This window comes from Piliocolobus tephrosceles, chromosome 17, assembly GCF_002776525.5.
Source record: "Piliocolobus tephrosceles isolate RC106 chromosome 17, ASM277652v3, whole genome shotgun sequence".
Taxonomy (NCBI): domain Eukaryota; kingdom Metazoa; phylum Chordata; class Mammalia; order Primates; family Cercopithecidae; genus Piliocolobus; species Piliocolobus tephrosceles.
Window position 1 is genome coordinate 28,538,186 of NC_045450.1, and position 12,952 is coordinate 28,551,137.

At 51.6% G+C, this 12,952-nt stretch overlaps 1 protein-coding gene across 1 annotated transcript in view; it reads right to left on the bottom strand.

Moving 5' to 3' along the window:
- LOC111525717 (cardiotrophin-2) overlaps positions 1-1,679 on the bottom strand; it is a 7,001-nt gene extending 5,322 nt beyond the window's left edge. The window contains exon 1 of the mRNA XM_023191242.1: positions 1,664-1,679. Within this exon, the coding sequence (XP_023047010.1) occupies positions 1,664-1,679 (16 nt within the window). The remainder of the gene's footprint in view (positions 1-1,663) is intronic.
- Between the last annotated feature and the right edge of the window lie 11,273 nt (positions 1,680-12,952).

A 12,952-nucleotide genomic window follows, 5' to 3' on the forward strand; every position in this document is an offset into this window, starting at 1 on the left:
CAAAAAAAAAAAAAAAAAGGCCGGGCACGGTGGCTTATGCCTGTAATCCCAGCACTTTGGGAGGCCGAGGCAGGCAGATCACGAGGTCAGGAGACTAGCCTTGCCCATATGGTGAAACCCCATCTCTACTTTGAAATGCAAAATTAGCTGGGCGTGATGGTGTATGCCTGTAATCCCAGCTACTCAGGATGCTGAGGCAGGAGAATCGCTTGAACCCAGGAGGCAGAGGTTGCAGTGACCTGAGATCATACCGCTGCACTCCAGCCTGGGCAGTAGAGTGAGACTTCGTCTCAAAAAAAGAAAAGAAAGATCTGGTCCAGTCTATGTTCCCACCAACAGTGTGAGGCTCAGAGAGGAGAAGAATAACCTAAGGTCACCACCCAGGAGCAACGGAGATGAGAGACAAACCCAGGGCAGCCTCCTTCATCCCCGTTTCCACATTCCTGAGTTTCCAGAGTTCAGGAGCAACTCAGAGAAGCCTGAGAGGGAAGACCATTTCACTCGTTCATTTGATGAACTTCAGGCTTGCAGTGGCTCACACCTGCAATCCCAGCACTTTGGGAGGCCGAGGCAGGTGGATCACTTGAGGTCAGGAGTTCGAGACCAGCCTGGCCAACATGGTGAAACCCCGTCTCTACTACCAAAAGAAAAATTAGCCAGCTTTGGTGGCGGGCACCTGTAATCCCACCTACTCGGAAGGCTGAGGCAGGAGAATCACTTGAACCCAGGAGGCGGAGGTTGCAGTGAGCAGAGATCGTGCCACTGCACACCAGCCTGGGCAATGGAACAAAAACTCCATCTCAAAAAAAAAAAAAAAAAAAAAGAATTAGCATAACCTGGTGTCGTGCACCTGTGGTCCCAGCTATTCAGGAGGCTGAGGCAGGATGATTGCTTGAGCCCTGGAGTTTAAGGCTGCAATGAGCAAAGATTCTGCCACAGCACTCCAGCCTGGGCCACAGAGCAAGACCCTGTCTGAAAAAAACAAACAAACCAACCAAAAAAGTCACAGTTAGATCACTGCACCACTTTCTGTCACATTATCTTTACAGTTTTCTTATTACTAATAAGACACATGTATTGTGTGTCTGCAGAATGAAATTGCCATGAGGCCATGGATTTTTGTGTTTGTTTACTACTGTCTCACCAGATGCTTCAAACAGTACCTAGCACATGAGAGGCATTCAATAAATATTTGTCAAATTAATGATGAAGGAAGCCTTGATGTGGGAGGATTTGGAGGGAGGATCAGCAGGTACAAAGAGAGCTGGACACCTGAGTCAGAAAGAGGAGGGGCTTGGCCGGGCGCGGTGGCTCAAGCCTGTAATCCCAGCACTTTGGGAGGCTGAGTCGGGCGGATCACGAGGTCAGGAGATCGGGACCATCCTGGCTAACACGGTGAAACCCCGTCTCTACTAAAAATACAAAAAACTAGCCAGGCAAGGTGGCGGCGCCTGTAGTCCCAACTACTCGGGAGGCTGAGGCAGGAGAATGGCGTGAACCCGGGAGGCGGAGCTTGCAGTGAGCTGAGATCCGGCCACTGCACTCCAGCCTGGGTGCAGAGCGAGACTCCGTCTCAAAAAAAAAAAAAAAAAAGAAAGAGGAGGGCTCTGTGGGTACCCCCCTCCTGTGTCTCTGGGGCCTGGCGCCCCTGCCCCTCACTCACCCAGTGGACAGCTCATGCTCTCTCCTCGGCTTCCTCCTCTTTGCAGCCTCTGGGTCTTTCAGGACACCTGTCCTTCTGCCCCTCAGGTGTCTTTATACCTGGGGCTGAGCCCCAGGGCAGCCCAAGAGGGAGGGAGGAAGTCACAACCTGAGGAGAGGGGCAGGAGCAGGCAGGTCCCTGGCAAAGAATGACAGACAGACCTGGCCACCAGTCAGGACAGGGAGCGGGTGGGAGAACCCAGAAGGGGTACATACATTCCACACGGTGAGGCCTGGGACTAGGCCACAGAAGCCCCAGAGGCAGGAAACGGGTAGGAAAGGGGACACAGATGGGACCCCCAGGCCCCTCCAGGTCCCAAACTCGACCCTGAACCCTGGTGGCTAGGGGGGAGGGGGCAAGGGCGTGATGGGGATTATCCAGGGACAAAGGGGCCACCCCACTCCCTGCTGTTCTGCACGTCCTGGGATCCAGTTTCCCAGAGGAGGCCTCCCCCTGCTCCGCCCCACAGGGACCCAGGCGCTCAACCCGGGCTCCCAAGGAGTTTGGAAAAAGGACAGGGGGGTGGTGTGTGAGCAACATCATCATCCACACCCAGGTGCACCCTTAGGCACAGGAACAGTCACACGTCTACACACGCATTGGCATGTGGGCACACACAGGCATGGGCATACACTTTCATGCGCTCATTCATTCAGGGCTTATGGGCCCTGTTTGTACACCAGTCCCTGTTTTAAGTGCTGGGGACGGAGCATGGAACAAGACAAACAAAAATCCCTGCCCTCGTGGAACTGACACTTTAGTAGGCATGGCCACGTATATGTGGGATCATGCCAGGCCTACACACATCACACACACAGTGCCAGACACATGCGTGCACACAGGAGAACCCATACTGCATCCCTGGGGGCCCAGCCAGAGGCACCTGCACAGAGCGGACGTGGGGCACACACCTCATGCCCACAGATGCACGCAGAGGTGGGGACCAGGGATCATGGGACCTGGCCACATCTCAGCCTCTGATACATTAGGAGATCTCATCCCTTTGCCCAGGCACAACACATTTGGACTCACACACACACACCTGAGACCCTGTCCCTTGGGGAAGCCTTGCAGCAGAGGGGCAGGCCAGAGAGGCAGACGCTGGGTTCTGGTCTTTCTCCAGTGCTTCCACAATCTCTCCATCGTGGAGCCAATGTTCAGTTCTCATCCCCTGCCCACCCCCTGAGTCAGGCAGTGATCGGTCAGACTCCCACCCTAGCAAGCTGTAATCCTGCTCCACCCTAGTTTTCCTGGTCAGGTGGTGACCTGGAGGCAGAGGGGCCCACACGGTCACTCAAGAGGTGTTTTATTTTTATTTTTCTATTTTTTTATTTTTGAGACAGAGTCTCACTCTGTCGCCCAGGCTGGAGTGCAGTGGCATGATCTCAGCTCACTGCAACCTCTGCTTCGCCTCCCAGGTTCAAGCAATTCTCCTGCCTCAGCCTCATGAGTAGCTGGGATTACAGGCAAGTGCCACCATGCCCAGCTAACTTGTATATTTTTAGTAGAGACAGGGTTTTGCCATGTTGGTCAGGCTGGTCTCGAACTCCTGACCTCATGATCCGCCCGCCTCAGGCTCCCAAAGTGCTGGGATTACAGACATGAGCCGCTGTGCCTGGCCAACAGGTGTTTTTCTAAGAGACAGGGTCGGCCGGGCGTGGTGGCTCACACCTGTAATCTCAGAAATTTGGGAGGCTGAAGCGGGTGGATCACTTGAGGTCAGGAGTTTGAGACCAGCCTGGCTGACATGGTGAAACCCCTGTCTCTACTAAAAATACAAAAATATTAGCCGAGTATGGTGGCACAGACCTGTAATTCCAGCTACTAGGGAGGCTGAGGCAGGAGCATTGCTTGAACCTGGGAGGTGGAGATTGCAGTGAGCTGAGATCGCACCACTGTACTCCAGCCTGGGTAAGCGAGACTACATCTCAAAAAAAAAAAAAAAAAAAAAAAAAAGAGACAGGGTCTTGCTCTGTTCCCCAGGCTGGAGTGCAGTGGAACCATCATAACACTGTAGCCTCCACCTCCCAGGCTCAAGTGATCCTCCCACCTTGGCCTTTCAAAATGTTAGAATTACAGGTGTGAGCCACTGCACCTGACCCCAGTAGGTATTAACAGAGCACCTACTGTGTGCCAGCACCAGGGTGAATAGTAAGGCAGGTAAGGTCCCTGCCTCATGGGCACACAGTCCAGTGGGGGAGACCAGCACGAAACATGTGAATTAACAAACAGCAAGGTTTCCTAAAGTGACGTGGTGCTGAGAAGAAGCCCAGACAGGTTGATGTGATGAGCTGGATGTTGGGAAGACTTAGATAAGGAGCCTGAGGCCCAGAAAGGGGCAGCTACTTACCTGGAGTCACACAACAGAGGCTAGACTCCTGTGCCCAGCTTGGGGCTGGCTGTGGGGTTCCAGAACTGAACTGTGAGCTGAAGGAGGGAGGAGGTTGAAGGAAAAGATGGATTCTGAGGTGAGGGGTCTTAAACAGGCTCTCCAAGGTTGGGGGCTGCCAGGGCTGGCTGGCAGGGCCTGTGCCAGGCAGTTGGTGATGTCAGGGGATTATAGGAGGCCCATTGAGTGGGTGCACCGAGGCGTGGGCTGCGCCATGGTAGTGGAGCAGGTGGAAGAGGAGGGAGAGGAGGGGAAAGTGAGGCGGATACTTGATCTGGTACTATTCACAGGTGAACGGTGTACATGGGGCAGGCCTCGACTGGGAGGGTAGGCTAATCCTGCTAGAGCCCACCACCACTCATCTCTCTCTGGGGCTTCCCTCCCTTTCTCTGTCTCTGCCCCCAACCCCAGGTGTTTTTTTGGTTTTTGTTTTTATTTTTGAGACGGAGTCTCGTTCTGTCGCCCAGGCTGGAGTGCAGTGGGGCGGTCTTGGCTCACTGCAACCTCCACCTCCTGGGTTCACACCATTCTCCTGCCTCAGGAGTAGCTGAGTACTCCTCCCGAGTAGCTGGGACTACAGGTGCCCGCCACCACGTCTGGCTAATTTTTTGTATTTTAAATAGAGACAGGGTTTCACCGTGTTAGCCAGGATGGTCTCAAACTCCTGACCTCATGATCTGCCCGCCTCGGCCTCCCAAAGTGCTGGGATTACAAACTTGAGCCACCCTTTTCTTTTGAGATGGAATCTTGCTCTGTCACCCAGGCTAGAGTGCAGTGGCATGATTTCGGCTCACTGCAACCTCCGCCTCGTGGGTTCAAGCGATTCTCCTGCCTCAGCCTCCTGAGTAGCTGGGATTACAGGCACATGCCACCACACCTGGCTAATTTTTGTATTTTTTTGTAGAGACGGGGTTTCACCATGTTGGCCAGGCTGGTCACAAACTCCTGACCTCAAGTGGTCCTCCTGCCTTGGCCTCCAAAAGTGCTGGGATTACAAGCGTGAGCCACCGTGCCCGGCCCCCTCAAGGTGTTCTTCACGTCTGGAGGAATTATCTTTACCCCAGGCCCAGGTCTGTTGTTCAAGGCATCTGTCTCGGCAGAGGTCAGAGGTCAGCAGCTTTGCCCCCTCTACCCCCATCGTGCCCCACCCTGCAGGCCAACTTGTCTCCATTTCTGTTTTGGTCATACCAGAAGCTGATACCTTGGGAATCCCAGCAGTTTAGGAGGTAGTGGGCTTTGGTTCAAGACCTGCCTTTGTTCATCTTTTTTTTTTTTTGAGACAGAGTCTTACTCTGTCACCCAGGCTGGGTGTTTCACCATGGGGTTTCACCATGTTGGCCAGGCTGGTTTTGAACTCCTGACCTTGTGATCCACCCGCCTCAGCCTCTCAAAGTGCTGGGATTAAACGTGTGAGCCACCGTACCCGGCCTTTTTTTTTTTTTTTTTTTTTTTAAATACAGGATCTCACTCTGTCACCCAGGCTGGAGTACAGTGGTGTGATCACAGCTCACTGAAACCTTGACCTCCCAGGCTCAAGCAATCCTCCCATCTCAGCCTCCTGAGTAGCTGGGACTACAGGTGCACACCACTTTGCCTGGCTAATTTTTGTATTTTTTGTAGAGACAGGAGTCTCGCTATGTTGCCCAGGCTGGTCTTGAACTCCTGGCCTCAAGTGATCCCCTCGCCTTAGTCTCCCAAAGTGCTGAGATTACAGGTGTGAGCCACTGTGCCCAGCACACTTGCCTCTGTTCTGAATGGGCCCCACTGTGGTTTTCTGGACAACACTGGGTCATGCTTGAGCTAAGGTCCCAGATCTCTTGGGAGCACATGTGTAGCCAGGGCATAGGGCTGGGCTCCAGGCACAGGCTTGTGGGACATTGAGCCTTTGCCATTGGTTGGGGGCATTATGTGTTACTGGGGCAACCCTTGACAGGTCCAGGAGGGGCCTCATAGTAGGGGTTAGGGCACTTGATGGGTGGAATCAGTGAGAACCTGTGAGTGGGAATTATTATCCCAGTTTCCAGATAAGGGAGCAAACTGAGGCTCAGAGAAGCTAAGGAACTTGTCCAAGCTAGTGATGAACAAAGGTAGGGGCTGGGTGCAGTGGGTCATGCCTGTAATCCCAGCACTTTGGGAGGCTGAGGCGGGCAGATTGCTTGAGGCCAGGAGTTCAAGACCAGCTTGACCAACATGGCAAAATCCCGTCTCTACTAAAAATACAAAAAATTAGCCAGGCCTGGTGGCACACACCTGTAATCCCAGCTACTCAGTAAGCTGAGGCATGAGAATTGCTTGAACCTGGGAGGTAGAGGTTGCAGTGAGCCAAGATGGCGCCACTGTATTCCAGCCTGGGCGACAGAGGGATGCTCTGTCTCAAAAAAGAAAAAGAAAAAGATTAATAACTTTATCATTATTGTTAAAATACCTGTTCATTTGAAAACTTGAAGCAAATCATAAATGAATAAAGACGAAACCAACAAACCTCCCTATTTCACCACCCGGAAATAACTATGACTGTGTTAACATTTAGTGAGCATCATTCCAAACATCTGATCAGATAAACAGAAAAAGATTTTATGACAATCAGTTAATACTAGATATCATATTTTTAAAATTACATTTAACTTTATTTGAATTTAACAAAAGGAATAGAAATAGAAGTTTAACTGAAAGAACTGTGGAACTTCAGATAAATGTTTCTTCACTATAAATAATATTTCCTGTAAGATTCTTCCAAGTTTAAAAAGAAAGATTTGAAAACCATGAGGGATAAGCTCATTATTTATTTAGTTTAGTTTAGTTTTTTTGAGACAGAGTCTCGCTCTGTTTCCCAGGCTGCAGTGCAGTGGCACAATTTGGCTCAATGCAACCTCCATCTCCCAGGTTCAAGTGATTCTCCTGCCTCAGCCTCCCGAGTAGCTGGCATTACAGGCGCCCACCACCACGCCCGGCTAATTTTTGTATTTTTTTTTTTTTTTTGAGACGGAGTCTCGCTCTGTCGCCCAGGCTGGAGTGCAGTGGCCAGATCTCAGCTCACTGCAAGCTCCGCCTCCCGGGTTTACGCCATTCTCCTGCCTCAGCCTTCCGAGTAGCTGGGACTACAGGCGCCCGCCACCTCGCCCGGCTAGCTTTTTGTATTTTTTAGTAGAGACGGGGTTTCACCGTATTAGCCAGGATGGTCTCGATCTCTTGACCTCGTGATCCGCCCGTCTCGGCCTCCCAAGGTGCTGGGATTACAGGCTTGAGCCACCGCGCCCAGCCCGATTTTGTATTTTTAATAGAGGGTTTCACCATGTTGGCCAGGCTCCTAACCTCAGGTGATCCAGCTGCCTCGGCCTCCCAAAATGTTGGGGTTACAGGTGTGAGCCACCGTGCCCGGCCCCTCTAAGGTGTTTCTTCACATCTGGAGGAATTAGCCTCACCCCAGGCCCAGCTCTGTTGTCCAAGGCATCTGTCTAGACAGAAGTCAGAGGTCAGCAGCTCGCCCCCCCCACCCCCATTGTGTCCCACCCTGCAGGCCGACTTGTCTCTATCTTTGTTTTGGTCACACTAGAAGCTGAATTCTTGGGAATCCCAGCAATTTAGGAGGCAGTGGGCTTCCGTTCAAGTCCTGCCTTTGTTCATTTTTTTTTTTCAGAAGGAGTCTCACTCTGTCGCTCAGGCTGGAGTGCAGTGGCGTGATCTCGGCTCACTGCAAGCTCCACCTCCCAGGTTCAAGAGATTCTCATGCCTCAACCTCCTGAGTAGTGGGGATTACAGGCATGAGACAACACGCCCGGCTAATTTCTACATTTTTAGTAGAGACCAGGTTTCACCATCTTGGCCAGGCTAGTCTGGAACTCCTGGGCTTAAGTGACCCGCCTGCCTTGACCTCCCAAAGTGCTGAGATTACAGGTGTGAGCCACCATGCCCAGCCCAGTCGCTATTAATTTTTAACATTTTCTTCACTCTTTCCCTACACCCAGATTTTTCTTCATTATATTCTACTTTTAATTTACTAGTATTCATAACATGTATAGTATATTCCATTTGGTACCTCAGACTTTATTTAAAGTATTTAATCTTAGATTGATATTTAAATATTTTCAATGGTAGCCAACTACCATTTAATATTTATTTATTTATATATTTTATGTTTAGAGATGAGGGCTCTTTCTGTTCCCTAGGCTGGAATGCAGTGGCTCAGTCGTGGCTCACTGCAGCTTTGACCTTCCAGGCTCAATCTCCCACCCCAGCCTCCCGAGTAGCTGGTACTACAGGCGGGCACCACCATACCTGATTGATTTTTTTCTAAATTTTGCCAGCAGAAACCCAGCTATTGGCCTCCTGTGGTGGCTCATGCCTATAATCCCAGCACTTCCAGAGGCTGAAGATCACTTGAGCCCAGGAGGTTAAGGCTGCATTGAACTATGACTGCACCACTTCACACCAGCCTGGGCAAGAGAGCAAGACCCTGTCTAAAAAAAGAAAATAAACCCAAACCCAGCCATCAATGCCATCCATTCCCCCAGGATCACTGGCCAGTGAAGTCTGCTAACATGTTCCTCGGGCACCTGAAGCCATACACACGGCTGGACACTTCACTTCTGGGGTTTTCAGTAACCAGATCCATTGCAACTTGGGGAGCTTGGCTTTTAGTGATTGCTGATCCCAAGGCTGACCCTGAGCTTCTCACAGAGGTATTTTCCATTCACTCGCCCGCCTTGGTCAGTGTCAATCAGACTCCTCTGTTCTATATGGATGTTGCCATCCCACGTAACAAGAGTTCAATTATTGGGTGCCTTGCAGTGGGTGGTATCCCATAAAAAGCCTCCATCCGGCGGCACTAACTTCCCCTGGGAACCACAGGAAGCTGTGCTTGTGATAAGGGCTGTCCACAAGTTTTCCAGTTCTTCTCCTTCCAAGCATGTGGCAAGAGTCGGCTTCTCTAACCCCTTTAATTAGTTATGGCTATCTCTGTATTATTTTTAGACAGGGTCTCGCTCTGTCGCCCAGGCTGGAGTGCAGTGGCTCGATCATGGCTCACTGCAGCCCGGACCTCCTGGGCTCAAGCGATCCTCCCACCTCAGCCTCCCGAGTAGCTAGGACTACAGATGTGTGCCACCACCCCGGCTAATTTTTGTATTCTTTTACAGAGAGCCTTGCCAAGTTGCTCACGCTGGCCTTGGGCTCCTGGGTTTGCCCAACTCGGCCTCCCAAACTGTTGGGATTATGTGCGTGAGCCACCTTGCCTGGCCAGGGTTAGCTGTTTGACTGGTCAATAAAATATGAGCTGAATTGACATGTGTCACTTCTAGGCAGAAGCTATAAAAGCCTTCTTTTTCTTCTTCTTTTTTGTTTTTTTGAGACGGAGTTTCACTCTTGTTGCCCAGGCCGGAGCGCAGTGGCGCGATTTTGGCTCACTGCAACCTCTGCCTTCCCAGTTCAAGTGATTCTCCTGCCTCAGCTTCCCGAGTAGCTGGGATTACAGGCATGCGCCACCATGCCTGACTAATTTTGTATTTTTAGCAGAGACGGGGTTTCTCCACATTGGTCAGGCTGGTCTCAAACTCCCGACCCCAGGTAATCTGCCCACCTTGGCCTCCCAAAGTGCTAGGATTACAGGTGTTAGCCACCGCGCCCGGCCCTTTTTTTTTCTTTTTTTTTTTTGAGACCGAGTCGAGACCGAGTCTCGCTCTGTTGTCCAGGCTGGAGTGTAGTGGCATTGTCTCGATTCACTGCAGTCTCTGCCTCCCAGGTTCAAGCAATTCTCGTGCCTCAGCCTCCTGAGTAGCTGGGACTACAGGTGCACGCCACCACACTCGGCTAATTTTTGTATTTTTAGTAGGGACGGGGTTTCACCATGTTGGCCAGGCTGGTCTTGAACTCCTGGCCTCAAGGGATCCATCCACCTTGGCCTCCCAAAGTGTTGGGATTACAGGTGTGAGCCACCATGCCCGGCCTTTTCTTCATTTTCTTTTTCTTTTTTTAAATACTATCCACGGTCCTGGACTAGATTTCAGGATTTTTCAAGAGAAGCTGGAAATCCATTTTGCCTGAGAAATGTAGTGTTGTTGCTATGCCAAACTACATGCACACAAGACTGGATTTGCTCTGTTTGTGAATGTTGTAGTAGTTCTGAGCATGAGTTCCGGAGTCTGGGGTTTGAATTCTGGCAGTACCACTCATCCGTTCTGCACAGTTGAGGGTCCCAGTTTCCTCTTCTCTAAAATGGAATTCAACCTCATAAGATTTGTTTTTTTTTTTTTTTTTTTTTTTTTTTATGGAGTCTCACTGTCGATAGCTCACTGCAGGCTCAATCTCCTGGCCTCAAGCAATCCTTGCCCCTCAGCCTCCCAAGTAGCTGGGACTACACGTCCAGCTAATTTTTGTATTTTTGTAAAGATGGGGCCTCGCTATGTTGCCTTGGCTGGTCTTCAACTCCTAGTCTCAAGTTATCCTCTCACCTTGGCCTCCCAAAGTGTTGGGATTATAGGTGTGAGCCACTGCAACTGGCCAGGACAGTGACATATTTATTTATTTATTTATTTATTTGAGACGGAATCTTGCTCTATCGCCCATGATGGAGTGCAGTGGCACGATCTCAGCTCATTGCAACCTCCGCCTCCCAGGTTCAAGCAATTCTCCTGCCTCAGCCTCTTAAGTAGTTGGGATTACAGGCACATGCCACCATGCCCGGCTAATTTTTGTACTTTTAGGAGAGACAGGGTTACACCATACTGGCCATTCCTGATCTCAAACTCCTGACCTCATGATCCGCCCACCTAGGCCTCCCAAAGTGCTGGGATTGACAGTGGCATTTAAATAGAGACCTTTTAGAAAGGTGAGAGAGTAGAACAATAAATAATAAATACATAAATAGAGACCTGAAGGATGAATAGTGAACTGGGTGGAGAAGTGAGATGGGCGTGGGGAGGACAGCCCTCAAGCAGAGGGAACAGGGTAGAAATCAATCATGCAACACCAAATTCAAGCAGTGAGGATAGAGGGGACAGCCAATCCTCTAGGGAGGGCGAGGGATTTCCTGACTGATAAAGCCTGAGATGCAAAGGAACCTCCCATCCAGCCTTGGGCGTCTCTGCCAAGTTGAGACTTCACAGGACACTGGCCAGTCATTGACATCCCTGATAGAAAAACCACAACCACCAAGTCCTTGCTGGGGCTGGTCTGCCAAACACAAGAGAAAGAGGGAAGGGGAGAGGGCTGTCTTGGGGTCAGAAGTGAGCAGGTTTTCCAGGGGAGGAGGAAGATTGAGAAGGGGGTTATGGCTGCTGGCTCACCCTATAATCCCAACACTTAGGGAGGCCAAGGCGGGAGGAACACTTGTGGCCAGGAGTTCAAGACCAGCCTGGGCAACATATCAAGATTTCGTCTGAACAAAAAAAAAATTATAGTTTAAAAATTAGCTGGGTGTGGTGGCGCGTGCCTGAAGTCCCAGGTATTCACAAGGCTGAGGCAGGAGGCTCGCTTAAGCCCAGGAGGTTGAGGCTGCAGCAAACTGGTCCTCCTACTACACTCCAACCCAAGCGACACAGCAAGACCTTAAAACACACACAAAAAAACAAAAAACGGCAGAGAGATGAGAAGCCTTTCCATTTGCATAGGCAGTTGAAGTGTGTAGGCCTCCAAGGCTGACTGGAAATCAGGCAGGGGATGAGGCTGGACAGCGTGCAGCGCCTGCAACTCCACGTTGCGGAAATCGTGTTTGTAGTACCCCAGTCGAACGGAGATTGAGCGCCCCCTGGGACTGCTCCCAGGTAACAGACGCTGGAGGACCCCGATGAGGAGGGGCTGGGATCGGTCCAAGCTGGGAGGAGCCTGCCCATCAGTTTTCTTCTCACAGAAGCTAACTCCGTCCGGCATCATGGATTCCTGGGCTCTCAGAACGGCTGGGCAGGAAGGGACCTTAGAAAGGGATCTACCACCGCGTGCCCCGTGCCAGAGTTGGGCACTTTGGTGACAAGAATATTGGTTTAACTCTCCCAACTGTGCTTGGAGGTGGGGATCATTATCCCTATTGTCCCCATTTTGCAGATGAGAAAAAGCAAGGTTTGGTGGCTTCCCGGGGCGGGGCGGGGATTCGCTGTGACTCCAGGTCCTTTTCCCCGGAGCCCGCACGCCTTGTAAGACACTGGTTCCCGGAGGTCTGAGGAGCAGGAATCGAGTGGGAGGCGCCCAGGCTTTCTAGGGTACAAGAGTGTAAATGCACTCTCGACGAGGACCACGCCCCCCTGGTCGACAAGACTGACGGATTCCTGCTGCCTTCCTTTAAGGGCCCTCCCCTGAAACGCGAAGTCCTCACCCCATGGGGAGGCGGACATTCTTTATTCCTGGATCGCCCGACGTCTTTCTCCCCCACCCTCACTGATCCCCACTGGTGAAATAAATCCTCCCCCTCCACTCGCGAGTGAAAGCTTGGGACTACATTTCCCGCCAGGCTGTTCAGAGGTGGGCGGCGGGGAGAGGAGAAAAGAGTCTTTCCGTATCCGTCGGCTCGCAATTTGGCGTGACCGCCGGGATTCACATTTCGACAGCGACGTACTTTCTCTGTTGCGCTCGGCAGGGAACTACATTTCCCTGCAGGCACCGGCGCAGAGGTCGAGGGGCGAGGTCGCCATATTTACCGTAGTCCACTTCCTTATTTCCGCAGGGAAGAGGCTAGGTGCCTGGACTACACATCCCGTGTCACCGTCGCCCCGGCCCTGCAGCCGCCATCTTTGCCGGTGGCCCCGCCCCATCCCCTTCCATTGTCTCGACTGGAGATGATAGACGGGAGCCGGGAGACTGCAACTCCCGTCAGGCCGTGCGCCACTGGTTGGGGGGATTTCGAGACCACAGGCGGGCGAGGTGCCCAAGGTGGT